The sequence below is a fragment of the Raphanus sativus genome, chromosome 7 (assembly GCF_000801105.2).
Source record: "Raphanus sativus cultivar WK10039 chromosome 7, ASM80110v3, whole genome shotgun sequence".
Lineage (NCBI taxonomy): Eukaryota > Viridiplantae > Streptophyta > Magnoliopsida > Brassicales > Brassicaceae > Raphanus > Raphanus sativus.
Window position 1 is genome coordinate 10,604,305 of NC_079517.1, and position 26,430 is coordinate 10,630,734.

Here is a 26,430-nt window from a genome sequence, read left to right on the forward strand (position 1 = left end):
ACTAAAACATATCTAAATTTTCTAAAATATATATATATATATAAAATATGGCTTTTATCAAAGTCATATCCAAGCCTAGGAGGGCGCTCTTGCGGCCGAAGACCTAACCGCATTTCTTTCGGTTGATATTTATCACAGAAAAATATATAAAATGATTTTAGAAAAAATACCAATAAAGTAATGAAATTTTGAAATGACTTTTAATAAGGTAGTATGGCCCTATAAATGAGCAAGGCACTGCTTCATGGCTCGTCTCTCCTCTCTCGCCTAACACTTACCACACACTTTTCACGCCTTCATCATCCTCCTTTCTCTTCCCAAACTTCTCTTTTCTTCTCAGTTAAATTTTTTTCAGTTCTCCTTTTAAATTAAATCTATGATCTAGCTCGTGTCACCATAGCTCTCTGGCAATAGAAGCTGTACAGTTAAGCTTAAGGTAGCCCTCGCTTAGATCTGTGAATCTTTGTTTTGGTTTACGTGATGGAGATTACTGTTTAGGGATATTTTTAATCAGATCTATAATAATAATAATGACTAATACCGTTTCATATGAACAGGTAAAAACAAATTTTCATTTATTTTTTCTGGATCGAAAAAAAAAAGAAAAGAAAACGATGAATCACTGGGCGGTTCAACCAAACGCTTTCGCTGCGGGTGGAGATCTGAGGAACTCCGTGTCAGTGGTGGAAAGAGACCAGGCTGTTGTCGTTTGTCCAAAACCACGTCGTATTGGTCTCCGTAACCCTCTCCACCATCCTTCTCGATCTCTGCGATGTTACAACCACCAAGTTGAATCCAAGGCAGAGGCTGATATCTTAGATATCATTCTGACAAAGGTATGATCTACTTTTGAGTTCTTGTTAGGTGAAGTCTGTTTACCAAACTGGTTTCGTACGTCTTGGTAGATCCGTAGAAAGTCGGTTTCTCGATTTATTTTTTATTTTTTTGTTTAATTTTTTAAAAAGAATAAAAGTGAGTATAATCGTGTACGGTTCTCGATAATTAAAAAACATGTGAACTTTATTGAGTTTGAGACTTGTCTGAAACTTTAATTAAAAGGACAGAAGATTTAGATTAAGACGTCTCCAATTATATCTTTACAGCACATAAGTGGGGCCCATTTACAGCACATTCACGCGTCATCATAACTCTTAAAACTTTTTTTTTTTTGAATGAAAACTTTTACAATGTACTGATATCAAACTCTTGTTGTGGTTCATGACAGGATGGTTATGGTACGGAACAAGTTTACCAAACGCAGGTATTAGACTCGCCGTCCCCGTTTTTATGTGGGTCGCCGCCGAGCAGAGTCGCTAACCCTTTAACACAGGATGCTCGATTCAGAGATGAAATCTTTTCTTCGCCGATACCGACTCCGCTGGGCCAACCTCCCTCGTCTCCTTCTTCTTCTTCCTCTGGGAGGAAAGGAGGATGTGTTAGAGGCAATTTTGCTAACAGCCCAGCAGTTAGGATCGAAGGGTTTGATTGCCTCGATAGGGACAGTAGAAACTGCAGCATCCCTACCTTGGCTTAGAAACCACAAACCTCAAAGAACTAACCACACATACTCCGTTGAATTTAATTTCACAAAAACCAGTTAGTGCGTCGTACATAAATGTTGTTAAATGATATGGAGATGTGTGGAATGAGTCTTTGAGTGAAGTTGAGAAAGTACAAGAGATCGATCATTTGGAGTTTTTTTTTTCTTCTAAGAGTGTAAATAGGTGACGAAGTACGCAGTTTTCTTGGGTTAAGTATGTAGTATTTGTCGTCATTTTGTAAAGTATTAATATTCGGAAGGTCAGGTTCTCTTCTATGGTTATGTAAAGAGATGGAGATAGAAGAGGAGGGTATTTTCGTTTGTAGTTTTCTTTTTTGTTGGAGTGTCGGTTATGAAGATGAGGAAACAAATTTGTACAAAAAGAAAGAATTCAAATGATATCAAATATTTTACTTTGGAAGCGAATCTTATTCCTTCTGTGAAAAGTAAAAGAAGGGATCAATGAGTGCAAAAAGCTGTGAGCATTGAAGTGCCATGTGTTACATGACCGTTGGAGGCTAATTCAAAATATCTGCTTTGGTCTAGTTATTACTTTCGTGTAAAATATCGTAAAAAACTCTGAATGATACTGTAATTTGTAAGTCCTGACTTATTACTTTTCATGTAAAATTCAAATTTCTATAAGAGGAGTCTTGAACTTGTAACTTGTAAGGTTGAAATGAAATGAAAGTAATTCAATATCCAGGAGTTTAGCCTTAGTTATGACTCCATTCCAAGGTGCTAAAAGTAATATATTCGTGATAAGATGATGTATTTATTAATGTGGTTATGGAGAGGCACAAAAAAGAAACGAACATGCGGTCTCGGCATCGTCTGAGCTTTTGGTTACAAGAATATCGTCAGATCTGTGAAAGTCTGACATCTGCAACTGCTGACCCATCTCTTTTTATTTCAATTCTTTTAATAGTTCCTTTTTGCTGAAAAGATAATTTAGCAAACTTTTACTTGATCGCTACAAGCTAAAATTATGTTTTTTTTTGGGTCAAACGAGCTAAAATTATGTTATGTTCTGTTTTTTTCGGCTATAACTTTTGTTTACACTAATAAATTTCGTTTTGAGTTTTCTGGATTTTTATAACATCTTACTAATAAATTTATGTTATATTTTGTTAGAGGAACCAGTAACTTAAGCTTTGCAGATTCAATTTGAATTTGATATATTTAAAAAAAAGATGATGCATCTTTTTCGTAGATTATACGATCAAACTTTTGAACTTAAAGAATAATTCAATTTGCGATGAGATGGACCAGACGAATTAGATCGGCTTTTTGCCACTAATATGAATGAGTAAATAGGACTGGATTAAAAGTAGCAATATAATATATTTTTGTTAAAAATTTATTCTCTGTAGAAAACACGAAAATATATATATCAAAATTGATAGATATGAGCAATTTGTGTTTTTAATTCGAACACAGTTTAAGCATGTTTTCTCTATTCAGTAATTTACATTCTTTTAAACCATATGGCGCACTATAGCATCTAAAACCGATAACCTCAGAAGTTCATCGTCTTCCAAAGAGATTTAAAAAGATTAGAATATTACAAGATAAATACCCCGAAGAGGTGGTTTGAAGAAGTGAGCTAGACGTGAATAAGATATTAATATCATAGTATTATATTATACTACAAAGAAAAGATATCTTTTGTTGTTGACAAAAAAAACATCTTCTATAGAGTATCTCCAATTCATCCATATTTTAACTCTCTATAATAGCATTTAGAGTTACAATCACTTCAATCCATCTTTATTTTTGTTTTTAAAATAGAGATTGTAATTTTTTTTCTGTTTAGATAATTTTCAATGTATTTTGCTATTTTCACCTCTAAAATAGAGGAACTCTATAATAAAGATGAAAATGTATTTCTCTAAAGTAGCAATATTTAAATATAGAGTAAATAATAGAGATCTTTACTATAGAAGAAGAAATATAAGTAAGTTGAAGTAATTTCATCTTTAAATACTATTAAAAGAGTGAAAATAGCAATATGTTGGAGATGTTCCTATAAAAGAAGAAATAGCATTTCTCTATATTTTACTATATATTTGGAGATCTCTATTTTGTAGAAATACATTGGAGTAACACTCATCTCTATTTTAAAAGTAAAAGAAGAAAAATACACTAGAGATTATCTTACTAGCTAAAAACATAGAATTAAAAGTAATAGGGTATGATTGTATGTACTCATTTAATGAGTAAAATTTTAGTCTTGATTTGAAATTTACTCTCATTCCAACTTTTGTTCACCAAGTGAAAATGAAAATAAAAGAAAAATGTCTTGGTTTTGATGAACTATCTCACAACTAAAATGAGGAGGAAACAAGAGTAACATATTTTTCTACTTTTCACTTTTTTTTTTATTTCCACCTTTTTTTTCTCCTATCAAATTTTATTAAAAAAAGCCGTAACCCATCAGCATACAACAAACACAATCTGAAAGCCCAACTAACGAAAGCCAGATAAAAGACAACCATAAAATTAGGGTATAAGTCCATTACAATGAAAACCCTAAATAACAAGAAACAAACATGCGCCGTCCTCGACTGTAAAGACCAAACACGTGTCCCGCAACCACTTCACCTCTACCACCAGAAGACTTACGCCGGAATCTGAACAAACACCGGTCACCCCAAAAACATGCATCTATGACGCAAACGATTTCACCTCCATCCCTTCTCCCAAGAGAGCATCAATCAATCGATCGAAATCGAGATTTCATCTTGGATACGACACCAAACACAGATCTATCTTCTGTTAGAGAGTGTCATCATCGAGAGAATCGAGATCTCATCCAACCAGAAACACATAGCACTAAAGTAAAACCCAGAAGCCATAACAGAGCGCTTCCCTCTCTCGAAACACACAGAGCCAAACACCAAACGCCTTCACGGACAAAGACCACCTATACCGGCGACGTAAAGCTAAGAGAGCCTCCACTTCCGGAGACAAAAGCCGACGACGACGGATCTGAGGAAACATCCACCTCCTAGAAACCAAACTAACAAAAAGGACCATGAAACCTCCCTCTCAAAACAGACCTAACAAAGAATAATCAAAGAAGAGAACGGAAAAAAAAAACAAATATCTGGACCGACAGTAGCTGTGGTAGCTCTCCGTCGGCCGGAAAATTCTTCTCTCTATCTCGTCTTTTATGTGGTAATACTTAACTAGGACTATATTTTTTATTTCCACCTAGTTAAGCCACTTGTTTACCAATTACATTTACATCCACAGTACAGTAAAGAAGTTTGGGAGATGTAAATAGTGAAAACATGCGAGGCGCCGAGAAAATTGACCAAAGGGAAAGGACGATGGAAGTTGTTTAGTTTTGTTAATTGTGCACCCACTTCTCACATGACATTTGTCTCCCTTTTTCTTCTTACTTTTTATTTTTTTGTTTGTTCAGTTTCTATTATTATAAAATTTAGATTTATGCCTTTATAAATTGCAAGATATACTTTTTCTTTGTTTTATTTCTAATAGCCTCTTATTATTTAGAATGACAGAATTGTATAAAATATTCTTTTCCACTTTTTTAGAAAATATTTCTTTTCCACATTTTTTCTCAACATTTCTTTTCCACTTACAATGAGTCCTATATATATATATATGTGTGACCACAATTATGTGTTGATACTATTGTTGGTAAATATTTGTTAATCCTAATATCTATATACTCAAAAAAAAATCATGCAATTCTGTGAAGATGGTATGAGTTGGTGTAGTTTTACGAAAAGAAATTATTTTCTGTTTCTTCACCCATTTTGTATTTTTGCATGGTGCATCTTTAGACCCAAAGCTAGCCACTGGGGGTGATTGATTCGACTGTGACTGTAAAAATTTAGCTGTAAAAATTTAGCTGTAGGTAAGTTGGTTATAGCTGTAAAGTTGTTACTGTAGATTTTTTGGCAGAGACTTTTGCTGTAGTTAAATTTGTTGTAGTTGTAGGTTATATGTTGTAGTTATTTCAAAATAAAATATATGATGTATATGTAAAATAATTATTTTTATCAACTAAAATAATTTATATTAATGATTTTTATAAATTATCAAAGTTTATTGTTATTTAAAATGTGATATATAAATAATATTTTATGTTATGTAAAATATTTCAACAGTTCTGAAAACACCCAGAATTAGAGTAAAATATTTATAAATGTATTTATTATGATTATCTAACTTATTTGATATCATAAATAGCTTTTTCATTTTAAAGTTTCTACAGCTTATTAAATAAGAATGTAGGTTTTTTACCTAAAATACATAAGAAAAAAAATTTGCTTTAGATTTTTTGTTGTACCTTTAAAATAAATCTAAAACATGATTGGTAAAAGTTAATAGTAATTTGTTGTAGACTTTGACTAACAAAAATAAAGTTACAACATGATTGGTAAAGTTTAATGCTTTAAAAATAAATAAAACAAAAGTAGCAAGTTAAATCCCAACCAATCACCCACACTGTTTTTTTTGGAACACTTTTTTTTCGAAACACAGGCTTAAAACAAGGCAAGAGCTTGAGTTCACATTTAATTTTGATGGCCACATTTTTCTAACATGTCACAGTCAAGTGGAAATTATCGTAGGCAACTATACATGATTCATTTCTATAAGTTTCTTTCCAATATGAAGAGGTTGAGTCTCAATTTCTTGTACATAGGCTCTTTTTTTTTCTGATCAACCATAGGCTCTAGACTTTATATGTATGGGCCATTCAGATGAGATTACCAATTATTCAGTTACTTTATACATTTCATCTGATGCCCCATCTAAGCTTAGTACCGTTATCGGCTTTAAAACGCGTTTGGTATTCACAAATCGATTGTGATATATGTGAAATTCAGCAAATTTTCTAGGCTTCATGCATGAGCTGGTGGGATTATGGACTGAAAAGAAAAGGCTGAAAATGTTAGTGGAGATTTCATATCTGTACCAACTTAACAAATGTGTGCATTGGATTTGAGGTATGGGTAAAATATGAAAGAAAAACAATGGGTTTCCACATGGTATCAATATGAGAAGAAAAACATACTTAAGAATTAAGATAATATGACAATCACATTTTGTGATATTCTTTTATATGTCTTTGCTTTGGATAATGTTAGGGGGCTTACTGGATTGGAAGTTTTTGAAGATTTGGGAAATTTAGATTTGGTGGAAACTAAAAATAGATTATGAGGATTTGAAGGTAATTTTGGTAGGATTTTGAGTTTTTGGTTGGGATTTTAAGATTTTGGAGATTTTTTTAATTAAAAATATGTATACTACTATTTGAGAAGTGAATTTGCTGATTTATCATATTTTCTATAATTTTAGGTCTAATCATATTTTATGTTCAATTTATCATTATTTTGAGAATAATTAAAAATTATAATGATATATCATAATTAAATTTATATTATGTTTACTTTAGTAATATGAATATATATATATATATATATATATATATCAAAAAGATAGAATCAATTATCTATCTTCTAAGATAAATTTTCTTATGACAAATAAAATGACTCATTGTGATAATTCTGAAAAAGTTGGCAAAAAATTTAAAATATTTATATTATTTTTTCTTAAATGATTTTTTGCTCTTACGTTATCAGCTAAATAATATATAAGTACTCTTAATAAATAATTATTTTTATCTTCAATAAATAATTAGATTATAGTTGTTAATATACAATTGTCCATAGAATTAAAATGAATTTCATTAATTTAATAATCATCATTATCTAAAAATATTATATATTATGTTATCTAAAAATATTTACATCATAATATTTTTAAAATAAATATAAATCTATGTATATAGTTTTATGTTAATATGAATGTTTTCAACTTTTTTGATAGATATTTTGTTAAAATAAAAAGCTTTATCGTATAATATTTAATTAATTATTACATTTCAAAAGCATGAAATAATGTATTCTAATAGTTTTTGAATAAATAATATATCTATTTTTAATTTTTTGTAAAATTATTAAACCCGCAAATACATGTAAAACACCTAGTGTTCATACATAACCAACATGTTCTCTCTTTTAAAAAAAAAATATCTATGTTCTCATATTGTTTGAGATTTAGAAATGTATTTGTGACACACCCATATGTTTGTTTTGGTTGATAGCAACCAAAATTCACGTTACATGAACTATATAAACCAGACCTTACAAGATAGTCAAAATTTTCGTGATAAATATCTATATTTACATATACGTAGCTCACAAAACGTGCAAAACTTTTTTAACATTGCTTAAAAAGCTAACAATCACCAAAAGTCATCAACAACAAAATTTAAGATGAGAACACAGTGATATCTATAATTATACATTATATATTCATAAAGATCTTTCTTAGCTAGCTACTAGTGAGCAGCAGCAATTGAAGATCTCTTCACGAACCTTCCTTTCATTCGAGGCCTTTTCTCAGCATTCAATTTACGTACCTCGTACCTTATCTTCTTGGAGAACAACCTTGTCCTCCTTTTCTCTCGGTATCTTGAAACCCTAGCTTCTCTTCCTCCATCCCCAGCCTCTCTCATGTGTAATCCTAGGCCGCGGAAGTGGTTATGATGATGAGCCTCTCCTCCACTTTCACCCTAATTATACACGAAATAATTAAGTTTAGTTGATAAGAGAATGATTTCCTTATGAAGTTATTATGTAATAATAAGAGACGGTGGTGCGGTCCAGTAAAAAAAAATGTTTTACTAGATAGTTTGAGACTTATCCCTGAATTGCAATAAAATCTGACTTTTTATACGTTTCGACCATTAAACATCCGGTTGTATAAATATTATATTGATCAGCAGATAGGACAAGTATACGTACCATGGAATTGGTTGGGCAACAAAGCATGTCCAGGTCTATTTCAGGTGGTTCGAGGACGGTCCATGGAGTTCCTTGGCTACCCCAAGTGGAAATCACGGTTTCGTAGTCCAATCTAAGCATAAGAACCTTCTCCTTCTTCTCTTCTTTAATTCTTCCACTCATCTCATTCACTCCCACGTCCACTAGATTCTTCATCACGTCTTCTTTCTCGTCATCTTCTTCGAGTGCCGTCTTGTGTGAGGACTCGTAATCAAAGCTTATTTCAAATGGAGAAGTCTCGTTACCGGCATCTAGATCACACACTTCTCTTGTTGCGAATTCTTCCTCTTCCTTCACCTCTTCTTTTTCAATCTTTAGTATCTCACTTAACCCTAGTTCTTCCATGGCATGGAATTCTCGATCTGTCCCTCCACCGAGGAGAGTCTCCACATCAGCTGAGAACTGAGCCAGTTCCATTTCGGTCAGGAATAACCCATTAAGACAACTCTCAGTGTTGTCGTCTTCTTCCTCGCTGCTCTTGAAACATACGGGCATCATTGGGAACACAGTCTTTGTTTCTTTAAAGCATTGTTCATCACCCATTGGGTTCAACACCGGTACTTCAAAGATAAGCTGCTCTTCCACTTCAAAATCCTCCGAGCTCATCTCCGGCACAAGATCATGAAAAACCATCGTGTGGCTTTTCTTGCCTCCACGTGGTGTCCGAGCTTTACGTGTAAATCCATGATGCCACGTGGCTGGATGAGGTGGTGAGGAGGAGGCGTCACCACGATGCTTTCCGGCGCTAGCCGTTTTCAAACGAATTCTCTCGTGTCTACAGGCAAGAGGGTTCGCCGAGTGGACCGAACCGTCACAAGAATGACAAAGGAAAGCATCATCAGCTGCACAATACCAACGCGCTCGCTTCTTCACGCAGCTATCGCATGCCCTTGCCGTTTTTCCACCAACCGCATTAGCCAAACTTTTCATCATGTTATTACTCTATATTTAACCCCATCAATGAACGAGAAGAAATCTTGACTTTTTAGTATAAACTAGTTGCCAAGTCTCAGTTGCAAAAAGAATATGTTAATCTTGGAATATATTTACTCTACCAAGGTTTCAGTTATCGAGAAGTGGCTATAAAAAGGGAGTCTACCATTTGTTTTTTTGTTTTTTTTTTTTGAAAAAAGGGCTAACCATTTGTTTTTATGAGGTAATGAGTTGTTAAGTTTAGCGGTGTCGTAGTCTTGTATATATCCCACACAATGTGAGTTCTTTTTGGTATACTAGGAGCAGTGTTCAAGAAAGCATTGAACGCTAATCGTTAAGCGGTTTAGGCGTTTATATATTATAGCAATATATTAAATATATGTAATGTTTTATATAAAATAATTGTAAAAGTTATTATTTATATATGATAAAAATTATATTTCATAAGAATATTGATGATATATTAACTATTATAATTTATGAATAATAGATTATATATTATTTATTATTACAATATTGTAATTATTTAGACGGTTTAAAAAGTAATCGTTATAGTCTTGTAACGCCTAGTGCCTAAGCGTCGCATAGTCGACCGCATAGACCACTTTTTAGAACAGTGGTTAGGAGTGTGATTAAAGTTAAGTTTTGATGCACTTTTTGTTGTTTATGCTACCCGTTAGGGCCATGTAGAAGTCTTATCTCGACTCTGATTGGTCGAGTTTTGAAGATGATCCTTTTCTTAGTGTTTTGATTGGTCAGCTTCTTAATCAGATGGATATCCTTATGGACCACCAGTCGTTTTCGCTGCCCAATCACTCCTTTTATTTGGATTTAGTTACTTTTTTGTTTTGTTATATATTCATTGTTTTCTATGGAAAAGTTGAATAATATGGATTTCTTCTCGTGATTTTGTTGAAAGCGAAAGTTTTGATTGGTTGTGGCGAATTAATTCCGGAGTAATCCGTATGACATTTAGTTATGGACCTATGGTGTTCATATATATCTACATACCTTTATTTATTTTCCTTTTTTTACATACCTTTATTTCTACATGTTCATCTTCAAATTTTAGAGAGAACGGGGTACTGTTAATATTTAATTTGTCATCTGTCCATTTCCAGTATGCAGGTTGGGGTTTATAGCCAGAATCGTTTGTTACAATATCAAACTTATTGTTGTTTAATATAAACAGTGCAGAATTAGTTGAAATTCGGCGAAAAACTAGAAAAGGTGAAAGAAAAACAGTGCAGAATTAGTTGTTTCCAAAAAGTGGTGATTAAAAAAAACAAAATAGTATTATTAATAACTATAAACTATGGTTTGTACTGGACCACATCAATATGCAGAAAACTTCCAAAACAAAGGCATCAACCTTTGCTGAGAAGATAAAATTAAAATAGAGGCATCAACCTTTTGTTGAGAAGATAAGAGGATCCATGTGTAACTTGTACGATTCATGGCTTTATTCATCTACTTGGAAAACGATGCTTATATTGTTTTATCATTTGTACGAAGTAAAGCTTGATTTTGGAGTGATTATTGAATAAAATAAGATGATATAAACCTTAAACCTTTGCCCCATATATATCTCTAGGAAATCATATATGTTGATATATACAATTCATAGTTTAGTTTCCAGACAAAATATATATATGGTAAAGCATTGAGTTGGCATTGCATTCTCTATTTGAATCTATGCTACAATTATAATAAAGATTGAAGTTTTTTTGTAAGTATTTTATCTCTAGGACCGTTTACTTCTTCCTTGACCTTAATTCCACGCCATTAGTCAATTGTGATTAAGATCACCTTAAAGCCGAAGTGGACACAGCCCGATTCCAAAGCACAAAACTCGAAACTGACACCAGATCATCATGCAAGTCCTGACACATTCGATCGCTAATTATTTCACTCGGCGCCTCTCTTGTTCACTCAGCGCCTCTCTTTTTAACCGTCGGTCGCTACCCTTTCTACCACCTTCTTTAATCTTTTTGGATTCCATAAGAAAACGTTTTTCAATTTTAGAAAAAGTTTTCAGTCATAAAACATTTTTAAGGATACATATAAACTACTCACTTAAAAAGACCACTTAAATTTATAAAATATTTTTTTTTGTTTAAAAAAAAATCTAAATATTTTTTCACTTCCCTAAAAACAATTTCAAATTAGAAAATATTGAAAGTTGTTCTCTAAAAATTTATAAATGTTTTTACAATAATATATTATATTTAGATATACATAATTAAAAGTTATTTATTATGAACTATTGTAAATTTTAATTTTTAAAGTAATTAACTGATTAAACATTATATTTTGTATATTTTTCTAAAAAAATAATGGAAATATATAAATTTCGTCATAAATTATTTTTCGACGAAATCTTCCATAGGAATTAATTTGTTTTCTGGTAGCATCAGCTCTCCAACTCTCCTCTCCGTTGGTTGCTCTGCTAGAACTTCCCTATCTAGATCCACAGATCTGTGATGTAAGGAAGATTTTAAGTGCTCGTTGGGAACTTCTTTTCGGTTTGATGTCTTAGGCCAAAAATTTGGTAGATCTTCTTGTCTTTTGTTTGTTGGAGCTTTGGCTCCTTTGTTCTTCATATTTCCAGAAGGAAGATTGTCTTTGTCCCCTGCTTTTTCCTTCCTCTATAATTGGAATCTTTTTTCATGGCATGCTCGTGTGAAGGAACAAGAGTTGAGAGCCTAGAACCTCTGTTAGTTTCTTAACGCGTCACTGTGTGCTTTCAATGCTAGCTTCTCCTCATCGTAGTAGGTTCCATGAGAATACTTAATTTGGCTTTTGGAGTTATTCGGCGTATGGAGTGAACTTCATCGGATGTTGGCCAGACCATGACTTAGTCAATCATGATACGCTTTGTTTCCCTTCAAATTTTCTTTGGGATAAGCCCTATTCGCTGGCTCATTACTCTATTTTTTATGCTCTTGTTGCAGGTTCCGACATTAAGATTAAATTTTGAACTACTGGAATAATATTGATGATATTGATATTATGTTTTTAACTAAACATTAATCATTTTTCATTGGGAAGTTTAAACCTTTTAGCCTGTAAAAGTCTTTTAAAGTTCCATACGCTTCCGCTTCATTTTTCACTGGGAAGTTTAAAAAATTAGCTATTCTTTTTTTTTGGACAACAAATTAGCTATTCTAGATGAATAAAGTTTGATCTTTCAAATTCTAATTGTATTTCATGTATTATTGGAGGTGATTGGTTGGGATATATGAATTTACTTTAACTTTTAGTTTTTATCTACGGTCTTTAAAATCATCAATCATGTTTTATATTAGGTTTTAAAGTTTGAGCCAAAAAATAGTTGTAGTAGCCTTATTTTATAAGTCCCCATATTTTTGTTGTAGGAAATATATTGATGTACCAATAAATTTTAAAAGGTACATCCCTTACAGCTAAATCAAAAATTCTACAGACTAATTTTTTCAATAAATTTTCTAAAATTACATCTTTACCAATCATCACCCATTATCTATATAACAAAATTTCACATTCTTATAAGAAAAAAAAAACAATGTTCTTAAACCTGGACATACCGGCGGTCAAACTGGATTTAACCGCAAATCGGGCTCCAATCCCGTTTGAGTTAATGCCAAAACTTACCTAAAATTGAACCAGTTAAAAAATCATATTGAACAGCCAAAAAATTGGGAACTAGAGACCCGATGAATCAGTAAACCTTGGTTTCTATATAAAACAAAATTTTGTTAATAAAACCAGTATTATTCTTCTTTTAAAGTAAAAATAGGGTGTTATTAGAACATTTTCAGTTTATTATTTTAAGATTTTTAAACATTATGCTTATTGAAATATTTTATTTGATAGGATCTATCTTTATAAGAATATGCATATCATTTACAAAATTTTATTAAATTCAGTTTAATCCAAGAAAACTCCAACCGAATCTGAAACCATGATTCAAAATATTTTTCGGTTTGTTAGCCGGTCTAATTTTAAAAACACTGCAAAAGTATTTTAGACAAAAGTATTTTTGTTGCATGTTGGATATTGGATAACAAAAACTCATATGCTGTGTTGGTCTGAAAGTCAATTATTTACTGAAGTATTTCAGACGATTTAATGCGTAACAGATTAAAAAATGTTATCCATGAGCGAGTACTATATAGTCATTCGTATTTTTTTTTTTTGAGAAAATATATTGACTGGTATTAAGAAAAACATAAAGACCATAATATGCAGTATAACTAATTTTATAAAATATTTTCAAAAAAAAATTATAAAATAAATGAATTGGAAAACATGCAAACTGAATTTGTTAAAAGTCATTTGATGAACCTTCATATTTTTCATTGTTTGTGATACAACTTTATAGTTTATACTACCTCGGAATGTAATCTACATTCAATTCCAACTATGAGTGCCAATAGTTTTAGATTTAATTATGTAAACTATATCAATATATCAGTCAATAGTTTTAGATTTCATTATGTTAACTATATCAATATATCAGTCAATTCCGTCTCAAATTATTTATGGGCTCTATTCAAAAAATATGAAGAGTATATTTAATGACGTAGTAAAGTAGTTTTGAAATTTTGTAACTCTACTCATATATATTTAACTTTTTAAAATTTATAAGCAATAGATTTAGTATTAAAGATTATACTTGGGTATATCTTTTGTTTTATACTTTAAAGATTTAAATTCTGACCTTATTTTAAAAGTTGGGTATATCTTTTGTTTTATATTCTGTATAGAAATTTAATTTTTATATTTGTGTTTCTTTAGTCATATTTGTTTTTCTTTGTATAAATTTTTTCTTAAATGATTAATATTTTTTTTTAATAATTGTATTAAAATATTTGGAGCACACATATATCAATAGGTGATATTGATATTTTAACAGAATAAATTTATATATTTATTTTTAAAAAGTCTTAAATTTTAATATTTTTAGATTTGGGTCATGTTCAATCGTTCCATTTACTTACGGTACTAGACGGCCATTTTATCAGTATATGTTAACTATTCTTCGAATTCTAAATAGATTAACTAAATGTTATTTAACTGAATAACGTTTGAGCCCAAGAGAGAAAACAAAATTCAGCTTTATAACGTTGTCACACTGAAAACAATAATTAAAAGAAATAACCATTTTAAAGTTTTTCTCAATCCTTAAACTGTTTAAATTCTTTAACTGTAGTTATACAAAACCTTATTCTATTTTGTGGATTTTTTTCGTTGTCTTATCTGAAGCCTAAGAATAAGCCGATTTTGGAATATAATTTTTTATTTTTCCTGTTTAATGATTGACTTTTGGAGAATGATGGTACCCAAAATAGACTTACGTTTCCAATAACTTATTGACTTCCTCTGTTTTATAACAAATATCGTTCTAAATTATTTTATTATATAAAAATGTTATTTTATCATTCTAATGTAAATTATACTCCCTCTGTTTCTGAATAAGTGTCATTTTAGAGTTGTGCATACGGATTAAAAAAATCATTAAATTTTGCATATTTTCCATACAAAAACATCACTACCCATGTATCTCGACCAATAGAAAAATAAAATACAGAATAAAATTAATAAATTCTGAATTGAAATTCGAAAACGACACTTATTTTGCAACGGAAAAAAATCTCTACAACGACACTTATTATGAAACGGAAGGAGTATTTACTTTCATCTGAAAATTAATTGTTAACTGCATTAATTTTATAAATAATTTTAATTATCTTAAATAATATTAGTCAAATAAATGTAATTGACAATAAATTAAATATATTTTAATTATTTTCTTAATTTGTGTGAAATATATCAAAATAACACTTATTATGAAACATAGAAAATATAGGAAATAAACGATAGTCATTCAAAATCAATCATTTGCATCTTTAATTTCAGAGTAAGTTAAAAAAAATTAATTCAGAGTAAGTTAGATAAGCGATAATAGTTCTAACTTCTACGTAGTATATAATTCATCAATCGATAAAAAAAAATCAGATGACAATGCTGGTTCTAAAAGGGCGGTAACCACTGCAATTACAAATCAAATCCAATATGGGCGGGAACGCTGAAAACAAGAGAACTTATTTTCGAATTATAAATAAAGAAAGAAATATTCTTTGAACAAAAAAAAAGAAGAAAGAAATATTCTTATTTGATAGAACTTTTATAATTACAGCACGAGAATCTTAAAAATACCCCAAATGAAAATAGAGATTTAAGTATATGCAGAGCAAATAAATACAAACATTTTATGATTTGCTTTTTCTTATTTCTAACTTCCATTTCCCAATCCCCTTAAAAACCGAATCCCAACACCTAAACCGTACACAAAAATCCATACCATTACCAAAACCGTACTTGAAGACGTTTTGGTTCAAAGTTTGACAACTTCGGGGATAAAGACAGGGTAACGGTCGATACAATCAGACCATGGTCCATCCTTAGGTGTCTTAATCGTACGGTTACATTTCCAGACAGCAGAGTTACACTTGAAACCACTCCCAAACGCAATCTGCCAAACTCGATCTCCTCTCCTCATCCTCCCTTTAGACTCGATGTAGCAAAGCTCGTACCATAGCGACGACGACGATGTGTTACCAAAACGATGTAGTGTCATTCTCGAGGCTTCCACGTGTTCTCCTGATAGCTGTAGATTCTTTTGGAGCTCATCGATTACGGCTCTACCCCCTGCATGGATGCAGAAGTGTTCGAAGGCTAGCTTAAAATCTGGTATGTATGGTTTCCATTTCAGGTTGAAGATTTTACGTCCGATTAAAGAAAAGAGGAAGAGGAGTTGCTCCGATGCCGGTAGGACGAGAGGACCTGTTCAATCAAAACCAGACCAAAATTTTCTTTAAAAGAAAAAAAATTTATATATAATTATTAGAAAAATTATATTAAAAATGTTCATGCAACCGAATTGAGACGCCGAATTCTCATAAAGACAAGACGTACAAAACTATTTTTATTATAATAAAACCTATAGTATAGTTTGTTTTTAAAAATCGAACCAAAGCTAAACCGAGCCGATTCAAAAGATTCACATTGAATAAGAACCAAAATAGTTGAATGCCCACCCACCCCTTAATATACTTTTCCACCTTTTATATTAATTGTTAGGGTGTTAAAGTGTATTAAATGATATGTGTTATTATTACCCATTGTGGTGATGTTAGCCTTGAGGGCCTCGCCGGCGATGGCCATAAGATCTTTGGACAAGTTGATGCCAATCTTTCCTTCTTTATCTTCCTGTTCATACACACAGTAGTAAGACTTGTCGTCAGCGCCACGGTGAGTCCGGACAAGGTGGCAAAGCTTGTACTTGGCTCGCCACCGGTCAGACCGACGGTTTGACATAAGAATTGCTGCGGATCCCATGCGGAAGAGACAGTTCGGTAGCAACATGGCTCTCTCATTCCCTTTGTAGTAATTAGGAGTTATGATCTCGGTGCTGACAATGACTGCATTAGAATTGGGATGGACCTGAAGGAGATCACGGGCCAGATCGACTGAGATCAGGCCAGCGCTGCAGCCCATCCCGGAGAGATTAAAGCTTTTAATGTTGCTCCTAAGCTTATATTTGTTGATGACCATAGCTGAGAGCGATGGTGTGGGCGAGAAGAGAGAGCAGTTGACAATTAGTATGTCGACGTCTTTAGGCATGAGACCGGTTTTCTTGAAGAGATCATCCATAGCCGTGAAGATAACCATCTGAGCCTCGCTTCTTGCCTCGTCCATGGTTGGTGTAGGAGGAATGTAATGAATAGCTGGAGGGAGACAAGTCTCTTCACCAAGACCGGACCGTTCAAGAATTCTCATTTGAAACTCAACGCTCTTAGGACTGTCCTTGAGGATCAAACGTGAATGTTCCATGAAAGTTGAAAAGGGGACACGGCACATGACAGGCGGTTTGTAACAAGAGTAATCAACAAGGTAGACGGTGCGTGGCTTGGACATGAAGTAAACGGTTGAGATAAAGATAACAAAGAAAGAAGAACATAGAACCTGAACTAGGTCAAAGTGAAGTGAGTTCCAAACATTAAGAATCTCTTGTGGACCCATCCGAAGAAGCTCAACGGCGATGATTGCCATGACGGGGATCAAAAGAAGACTCAAGAAGTGATTGACTAAGTATTGATAGCCAAGTTTCACATACTTGAGCTTCACCGAGCTAGAGAAATCTGGCATAGGTGCTTGAGACATCTTTGGAAGAGAGATTTCTAATGTAAGAATATGTAAGTACTCTTGTTTTATTAACTTATGCTATTATGTTTCTGAAGAAGAGTTGATGAAGACGAGAGAGGGAAGGTGAAAGATATAAAGGCTAGCAGGAGAAGGGGTAGATGGGAAGAGTTAATGAAGAGTCTAACGTCACCCAACGCTCTCGTTTTGCTCTCTATTTAATTTTTGCTTTATTTGACTATAATATTCTATTATAAAATGTTTTGTTTTACTTCTCTTGGGTGAGATGAGATCAAATGATAAGGACTGTTTCCCCTTTGATATAAAAGTTTTCTTATCTTTGAAAATTGTTGTTGAGATAGAATAAATAAAACCGGCAGAGACGTGTCAGCGTTTGGTTTAATTGAGATCAATTGTTTGGTAACTACTTTGATTTGATGATCACGTAGGCAAGTAGGCGCCAAATAGTACTGTTACATTAATATGAATCCAAGAGAACATTGTTTTCAGAGATATATATATATATATATATTATGTACAAAGTTTCCCAACTAAAAGGATTAGTACTAATCTTTTTTGACGCATGAATTAAATGACGGTTGTAACCATGCCCTGAAAAATATACGTAAATGCCGACAGAAAAATTGCACGTAAAGTAACTTGCGAGTTTGGACCGATCACCCAACAACGTGATAGATCACGTGAAAGTCAGAGAAGTTATAGTTACATAAGTTTAGTCACAGAGTTACAGGTTTATGGTCAACACTCGAAATTGAAGATTAATATAATTCGCATTTTGACTTTTTGTTTATAAGTATTGATTAATATACAAAACTAGTAATGACGAACGAAACCAAGTGGTTAGTGGTGAAACCTTGTGCATATGATTTGTTTGAGTGATGTGTGGCATTACATGACAACTCTGTCCGAGACATTTTTTACGGAAATGGGAGTTCTTGCACTACAAAAAAAGAGGTGAATTGTATCACTTAATTTATATCACAAAATTAAGTGATTGTATTGTAAATCATTTATTTGTAAATGAGACAAATATATATAATTTAGCCTCATTTGTAAGAAGTGATGTTTAATTAAATTATTTGGCATCAATTCAATAAAATGACATATTTTTATTGCATGTTGTATCACTTTAACAAAAATTGATGCTATTGTATAAAGTTATATCAGTTATAGAAATGATGTACTTATTTTGTTATTGACATCACTTATTAAAATGATACAAAATAAAACTGATGCTAACAGTTTTTTATTTATATCAAAACTTAATTTTTTTTTTTTTTTTTTTTTTTTTTTTTTTATATCAAAAATTAATTATGTTGACTAGTCAGTTATAAACAACCCACTAAAACCTATCCCCTACAGGTTAAAAAATATTTTAAACTTCAAAATCCAGAGATTACGTGAAGTAGTTACCATATATTCTTTGATTTATTTACCAAAAAAAAATATATTCTTTGATTTTAATTGTTTTTTTTGTTTTTAAATTTGTTAGTTTCTTATCCTATAACTGTTTACCTCAACCAAAAATCTTCTTTTCTGTTGTGATCCTCAATCATGAGTTCTCTCCTTCACTCAATTTTAAGCTTTTTCTCGATTTAAAATTTATAACAAAAATCATTCATTTCTTCCTTAAATTGAGTCAACTTTTATATATATTTTCTCTCTGTACATTGTCGAGATCTCAGATTGTGATGACATTGAGGTGTGTAAAGAAAAACGGATGATAATATATAAGGAAGAAGGTGATGAGACATGCATGTGTGTCTACGGTTCTTGGGATTTTGAAGGTATTACCAGCAGATTTTAACTTTATTGAATCTCAATTATGTGACAACTCTATTTCCTAAAGATTGGTATACCGTTTTTCTGTTAGGTTTAAATAGCAATTGGGTTTTTGTGGAGTTATATTGTGTCTGGAGTACATGGAAGCAGCTACAGGAGTCTGAAGATATGAAGAGTACATGACTGCCTCATGTTGTCTAACCAGAAAACGCAGGAACACAAGTTTCACACAACAATCGAAGATTGATGATGAAAATCAAATACAGAGAACAAGCAAGAAGAGGAAGAATCTAGATAGAAAAATTTCATGATTAGTTCTTTTACTATTTTTACAATTTATTTATCTAAATTCATGTATCTTACTGATCAATTTGTAAAGCTACGCTTTTTCTTCTTCGTTATATTATATTTTCAGTGGAAGAAAATATAAGAAATAGTCAATACAAATAATTTTTATATTTTATTTAATGACAAATTTATTTATTGTAAAAAATAATTAATATCAGTTTAAATTTTTAAAAGAATTACTAAAATATTTTTATACTAATAAAATATTAAAAATTAATAAATAATATATATTTGAAATCAATTATTTTAATTGATGTTAATGCTAATATCAATTATTTTTGTTGATGTTAATACTAACATCATTTTTTAAAAACTGATGTAAATTTTAATATCATTTTTGTAACCGATACATAATAACATCACTTAATTATTGATGCAAATATTAAAATATTTACATCAATTATTTAATAGAATGATGCAAATTATTTGCATCACCACTTTCAGAGTCATTTATATAAATGATGTAAATTTCTTTTACATCATTTATAAGTAATGCAAAAATATGAAATAAATGATGTTAAATCATCTTTTTTTTGTAGTGTTGGAAATGCGGAGAATCATTGCGGAAGCGCATTTCTAAAGAAACTCAATTCTAAACCGTGATGGAAACGCTCGTTTTTATTTTGAAAACGCGACGGAATCTTATCTTTTTATTTGAAAACATAAAATAAATGCACCAGTTTACCAAAAAAAAAATTCACCAGAAAAAAAATTATAAGTAAAAGTTAACGTTGTTCGACAAAAAAAAGTTAACCTTGTTGATATATAGCATTGAAAACTTATTCGTTCCAAAATAGATGATGTGTTGAAGAATTTGAATATTTCAAAATAGATGATGTTTAATATTTTTATATTAGTTTTAATTTTACTGAAAACAATGTGACCAATGATATTGTATAATTTTGTTTGATGATTGGTAGTATTAGTTTTTATTTTTATTTTTATTTTTATTTTTTAGATAATTGTATTTTTTAATTCTTGTGCCATCATCCAAAAATCAAGTATTTTTCATAAAAACTGAAAACGACCTAAAAGTCTAAGGCTATAACTGTTAAAACAATTAGAAAATTGACGAAATTAAAATAAATAGAATGATAGAAATGAAATACAGAAGAAGGAAAAAGAAATGAAATTCATTTCATTCATTCATAACCAAATTTGTTATGAAATTATTTATCTTTGTATTTTATCTATTTTTTGTGGAGTTGATGGTGGATGAATATTTTATCCATTTATGTCAAATGGTGAATCATTTTTTTTTGAAATTAATGGAATAAATCTTTCTACAGCATTTCATTCTAAAAATCAACAATTTAGTTGCATCCTAAAGCTTGAGAAGAAAACTCGAGCCTTTTAGCAAAGATATTAGGGGGATATTGGTCTAAGCTTTCAGATATTTTGGTTCCACGTACTCCCTTATGTTCCGACACAAGGTAATACATACGAGCTCCCTAATGTTATGTTTCAAAAGTAACTCAAAAACCGAGATTAAGGTGATGATTGTTTATATTATTTTTGAATTTTAGTTTTTGGTTTTTAGACTTTAGATTTTGGTTTTTGATTTTTCTATAGGTTCTTTTGATATAGATTTTTGTTTTTCAAAAAACTTGAATGGTGATTCTAGATTCTATTTTTTTGGTTTTTAGTTTATCTTTCTTATTTGTTTTTGAACTTTTTTTAATTTCTGTATAATTTGTTTTCTCTAAAGTTTGATTAGTAATTTAATTAATTTTAAAGTTATTTATTATTTTTAGGAACTTCACATAGAAGTTAATTTATTTTTTAAAAAACTTAATCTTACTAAAATAAATAACACTTTAATAAATAATACCAATAGATCTCTTAAAAAATATGTAAACTTTACATAAAACATTTTTTAAATAATTAATTTTATTGACAATTTTTTTTAAAAAATGTTCTTTTATAATATTTTCTTATCATATATGTGGAACAAATTATTTTTACTGAACTTTATTGTCTGTATTAAAAGAATCCATTCCTTAAAAAATTTGATTGGATGGTTATTTTAAATTTTGGGTGTGTGACTAATAAAATCATTACTTCAAAAAGGTAAAAATAAAAGTATTATATTGGTTAGGTCTTTTAGTTTATTGGCATGCAATAGTAAATGATGAAAACTAATTTCCCAACGACAGAAATGTATACATATTATGTTAATTGTTAACTTTTAATTAGTAAGATTTATTTTATCGATAAAATAAAAATTTATGAGTTATTTTGTAGTTCACTAATACATCAAAAAAATATAAAGATTAATTTATTATTAGGTAAATTATCATTCACATATTATACTAGATTTATTAAAATTAATCTTAGTTTTGATTAAAATTGATATGACATTGATTCTTACGTATATAGTACTATCTAATAAAACAATATATTTTTATTTTAGATTAACCAAATTTCAATTTTATTTTATCCAGACATCTAAATAATTTTGTAGAAAGGGGTACACTAAGATGTTAAATTAACATCTAACATCCAGAGACATATGAAAAATAATGGTAACACTGCTAGAAAACTACAAGGCTCATTACTATTAAATAATAATATTTGTAGTAAAAAATAAAATAATCAACATGAAACAACAACTAGTTATTTGAAAGAAAACAAAAAATTTAGTTTCTGTTTAGAAAAGGGTAGCTATTTTAAAAACTAGTTTTCTTAACCTATAGAGAATTAATTTCTCACAAATCTTGATTGATTAAAAAGTAGTTTCTGGAAAAAAAACAAAAACGAAAAACTAGTTGAAAAACTGCAAACAATTAACATGATGAGACTATTTAACTGAACCAAGTAGACAAAGCGACGGTGAAATACATGATGAGACTATTTAACTGAACCAAATGGACAAAAGAACGGTGAAATACCGGTTAATATCTTAATATTTAAGTTATTTACTAAGAAATTCAACTAGTTGGACCCGATAGTAATTTGAAAGTGGAAACACACACGAGGGAAAAATCAAACAGTAGTTATAATGTTTGACTTGGAAAATGCAACTAGACAAATCTAATTGCGATCCATGTTTCGGAAAACATGAGGCAAATCAAACAGTAGTTGCGATGTTTGACTTGGAATCTGAAAGCAGACAAATCTCAAGATCCGACGATTCCACCAAATCCTCAAATAAAACCCAAATCTTTTTTACCAAATATGTATAAAACTTTATCCCATACTTGAATAAGAATGCATGATCTTTACATTTTTATCATACCTGTGTGAAATAACCATATTAGAGAAAACTCTACAGAAATTGAGATCATAAACCTTTATAGTCAATGAATCTGCATAATTGTTACGACGAATTTCGTAGCCCCATTTTGAGATCATTAATGCCCACAAATTTTGATGAAGCAGTTTAGTTTGGAACTGTTCACCAACTGCTTGATATGTACTTGAGCATCTCATTTAATATGATTATAATGAGGCTGTGTTTCATTAGTACACCGATTTCTAATACAGTTCTTCCATCGCCTTTCAAAATAAATAAATAAATAAATATATATTTTAAGAAATTATAAACCTTATAGTAGATTCTAGATGCCAGATCAATAAATTCCCAAGTCTAAAAATAAAACTTACAAAATCCTAAATTCTAAACTCTAATTCCTAACTCAAAACTAAAATCCTACAATCTAAACATTGTTATACTTCCAAATGTCGAATTTACTTTTAACAGAAATAAAACTTGCAAATGCCCATCCATTGAGTTTATAATCAATTTAACTACCACTGCAAAGTGAATTAAGATGAATTCCATATTTGATCAATATTAATGACCACAGTTCATGCATACAACTAGATGAGTATGTTTCGTATTGTGTGTGAAAATATGGATTTATGAGAATTTTTTTGAAGTTGATCAACAATTGATGATTATGTATATATTCACTATAAAATTCATTCAAACAGAAGATATTTTACAATTTGGCTGACTGTTTTTATAGAAAGAAGAGATTTACTATGAAGTTGGTGGGTGAAAATAAAGAATGTCAAAATGAATTAACTCGCTGAACTCAACTCAGTTCATAGTGAGTTTAGATCTTTCATGAGGTAGCTCAGCTCGATTCATTTATTATATGAGTTTCAATATGTAAATTCGAACTCAGCTTATTTAGATCATGAGTTAAATGAGTTAACTCGTGATCAAATATAAAAATAAAAATAATAAAAATAAAATATAGAATAAATTTTCTTATAATATAATATTTAAATTTTAAATATTTAAAATCCAAAACATATTTTGTGTTAAAAATAAAACAATAAGATACATATTCAAAAATCTTTATCTGTTCAAATCGTAAAGATACATATTCCACGTGAGAGTGTTAGAAATATTTTGTTTTATACTTTAATTTTAAAGATATATGATATGAGGGATGATATTAAAAAATTTCATTTTATATATATTTAAAACCTTTTGGTTTTACACTTTAGTTTTAGAAAATAAATAATAGAAACTATATTTTCTTACATAAAAAAATAAAAGTCATATATATATATATATAAAGTATAGTTTTGACCAAGATCATGAGTCATCTCATATTCATTAAAAATCGTTCATATAACTCGTGATCTAATTTCAGCTTGATCATTAAGCTCGTTTAATAAATGATCCCAGAAAATAGAGTTCATGCTCATGAAAAATCAAGCTGAGCTAAGCCAACTCATGAGTTATAACTCATTTTGACACCCTTTGAAAATATTTGATTCGTTAGGGTCTACATAAAACAAAATCTAGATACAAAGAGTATCTATTGTGACCGAACATTAGTAGCAATAATCGGGTGCTTGTGGTGTGATGGTAAAAGGCTCAAGGCTATGAGTTCTACCATCTAAATTCGAGTTTCGACCATCGTCGATTAAAATAGATGAAAATGGTGGCTTTCTAGATGCTTTCGACGGACTCTTCTACTTAACTCTGGTAAACAGTTATTAGATGCTAATCAGGTATCTTTCGAGGATATCTAGATACCAGGATCATCAAAAAAGAAAACATTAATAGCAAGGAAAACAAACAAAAAATGAAATTACGAATCAGTCTGAGTTTGGGAATCATGTTGTATCTCTTGCGCCCTTCCCCATGATTTCGTGTATTCTTTTCTCTTTTCTCTTTTCTCTTTTCTCTCGTATAGTCCATACAAACAAAGACAGAGTAAGAAACCATGCTCAGCAAATATGGATAACTAAGGGAATTTTCACTTAGTTCAGTTGATAATTTTTTTCGAAGTCATCAAAACCATAATAAGTATATAACACAATGGGATTACCAAAAAAAAGTATATAACATAATGGTCCCGCACAGAGATAACGTGATGTGATAAAATCAAGAGCAAATTAGCTCAATACCCTAAAATAAATGGGATGTCATAGAATGGAGGGAAAATGATAAAGATGGGGGGAAAGAAATTGGGGGGGGGGAAATAGGGTATGAAATGCAAATAAATAGATTTTGTGTGTATGGGGTGCAAATACTCTAAAATCAATACACGGAGAAGACCAACTAGCTGCAGTATTATACATTTCAGTCAACACTTCCAAGTTTCAAGTGGAACAACATGTATTCTATGTGTTTTACGAGAGGTGGAAATTTCCAGCCAATTAAAATTTAATAATTGAAGACACAAATTAATAGTTTAGCAAAAAAGAAAAAAACTAGCTGCCTGCCTGCCAACTACCTTATAAGACGTTTAGCAACAATAAATAAATGTAACCAACACTTATTCTTCAATTTGTATATATACGTGTATATCTCTCTGTGTTTCTGAATTTTCTGGTTGTATGAATTAGTTGTAATTTGTAACTCTCACTATTTACAAAAATTCGTTTTTTTTTAACACCAAATTCGTATTTATTACTTGATGCTTTTGTCAGTCTGCATGTGGCAAACGTTGTTCCTTGCACTTAATTTATTTCTCAAGACTCGGGGTAAACTTAGATACTCCCTCCGTTTTGTTTTACACGACGCTTTAGAATTTTTGTTTTGTTTTGAAATTGATAGTTGACGTTTTCCAAACCAATGCAAAATATAATGGTAAATGACTTATTTTTGCATTTGTTATTATACATTTCGGTCAATAATTCCAAATTTCAAGTGGAACATGTATTCTATATGTTTATGAGAGGTGGAAATTTCCAGTCAATTATAATTTTAGTAATTGAAGAAACAAATTAATGGTATTAGCAAGAAAATCCTAAAGATCATTGCTTACCGTGTGGACACCTCTGGCTCTCTTCTTTATCAGTACCTCTGAGACATCAGAACCATAGTTTGGAAGATATTCAAACTGAGAAGAAGAATTCAATCTCTATATTCTCGTTCTCCGTCGCCAAATCAACAACAGAAACTCACTGTCAATGCAAACACAATTTGAAGGCTGAACACGATACGATCACGATAAAATGTTTATAGTGTTTTTAGGAATTGTGGGGATGATGTTCAGTGAATGAAGACTGGCCTTATATACACCAACTGGAAGAGAAATACGAAGCATTAAATGATTAGTCGTGCTGGTTGTGGATTGAAGAAGTAAAGATAGTTCTAAAAGCTGATGAATCTTGTAAAGTTACGGAAGAAAACAATCTCAAACGATCCAACACGAACGAAGCTTGACCCAAATACTCTGCATGAAGATTTGCCTCACACAACCTCCTGAGACTCCATTAATGGCGTGATAGATCCGTATGAAGATGGACACTGGATAACGA

The 26,430-nt window shown here is 30.8% G+C and overlaps 3 protein-coding genes and 1 long non-coding RNA gene across 4 annotated transcripts; 2 read left to right on the plus strand and 2 right to left on the minus strand.

The window, feature by feature from the left end:
- Positions 1 to 248: 248 nt before the first annotated feature.
- LOC108814115 (uncharacterized) lies at positions 249 to 1,966 on the plus strand. Its single transcript, XM_018586610.2, has 3 exons — positions 249 to 436; positions 558 to 836; positions 1,226 to 1,966. Exons 2-3 carry the CDS (start codon positions 615 to 617, stop codon positions 1,532 to 1,534), a joined length of 531 nt encoding a protein of 176 aa, XP_018442112.1. The 5' UTR covers positions 249 to 436; positions 558 to 614; the 3' UTR covers positions 1,535 to 1,966.
- A 5,767-nt stretch (positions 1,967 to 7,733) lies between these two features.
- LOC108814894 (zinc finger protein CONSTANS-LIKE 6) lies at positions 7,734 to 9,584 on the minus strand. The gene is made up of 2 exons (XM_018587537.2): positions 8,389 to 9,584; positions 7,734 to 8,156 (listed from the first exon to the last, which is right to left on the minus strand). Exons 1-2 carry the CDS (start codon positions 9,358 to 9,360, stop codon positions 7,923 to 7,925), a joined length of 1,206 nt encoding a protein of 401 aa, XP_018443039.1. The 5' UTR covers positions 9,361 to 9,584; the 3' UTR covers positions 7,734 to 7,922.
- A 2,170-nt stretch (positions 9,585 to 11,754) lies between these two features.
- On the plus strand, positions 11,755 to 12,368 carry LOC130497412 (uncharacterized). Its single transcript, XR_008936389.1, has 2 exons — positions 11,755 to 11,911; positions 12,049 to 12,368. It is a non-coding gene; the product is annotated as an uncharacterized LOC130497412 (long non-coding RNA).
- Positions 12,369 to 15,495: 3,127 nt separating this feature from the next.
- LOC108814457 (3-ketoacyl-CoA synthase 6) lies at positions 15,496 to 17,686 on the minus strand. The gene is made up of 2 exons (XM_018587037.1): positions 16,524 to 17,686; positions 15,496 to 16,188 (listed from the first exon to the last, which is right to left on the minus strand). Exons 1-2 carry the CDS (start codon positions 17,566 to 17,568, stop codon positions 15,740 to 15,742), a joined length of 1,494 nt encoding a protein of 497 aa, XP_018442539.1. The 5' UTR covers positions 17,569 to 17,686; the 3' UTR covers positions 15,496 to 15,739.
- Positions 17,687 to 26,430: the final 8,744 nt, after the last annotated feature.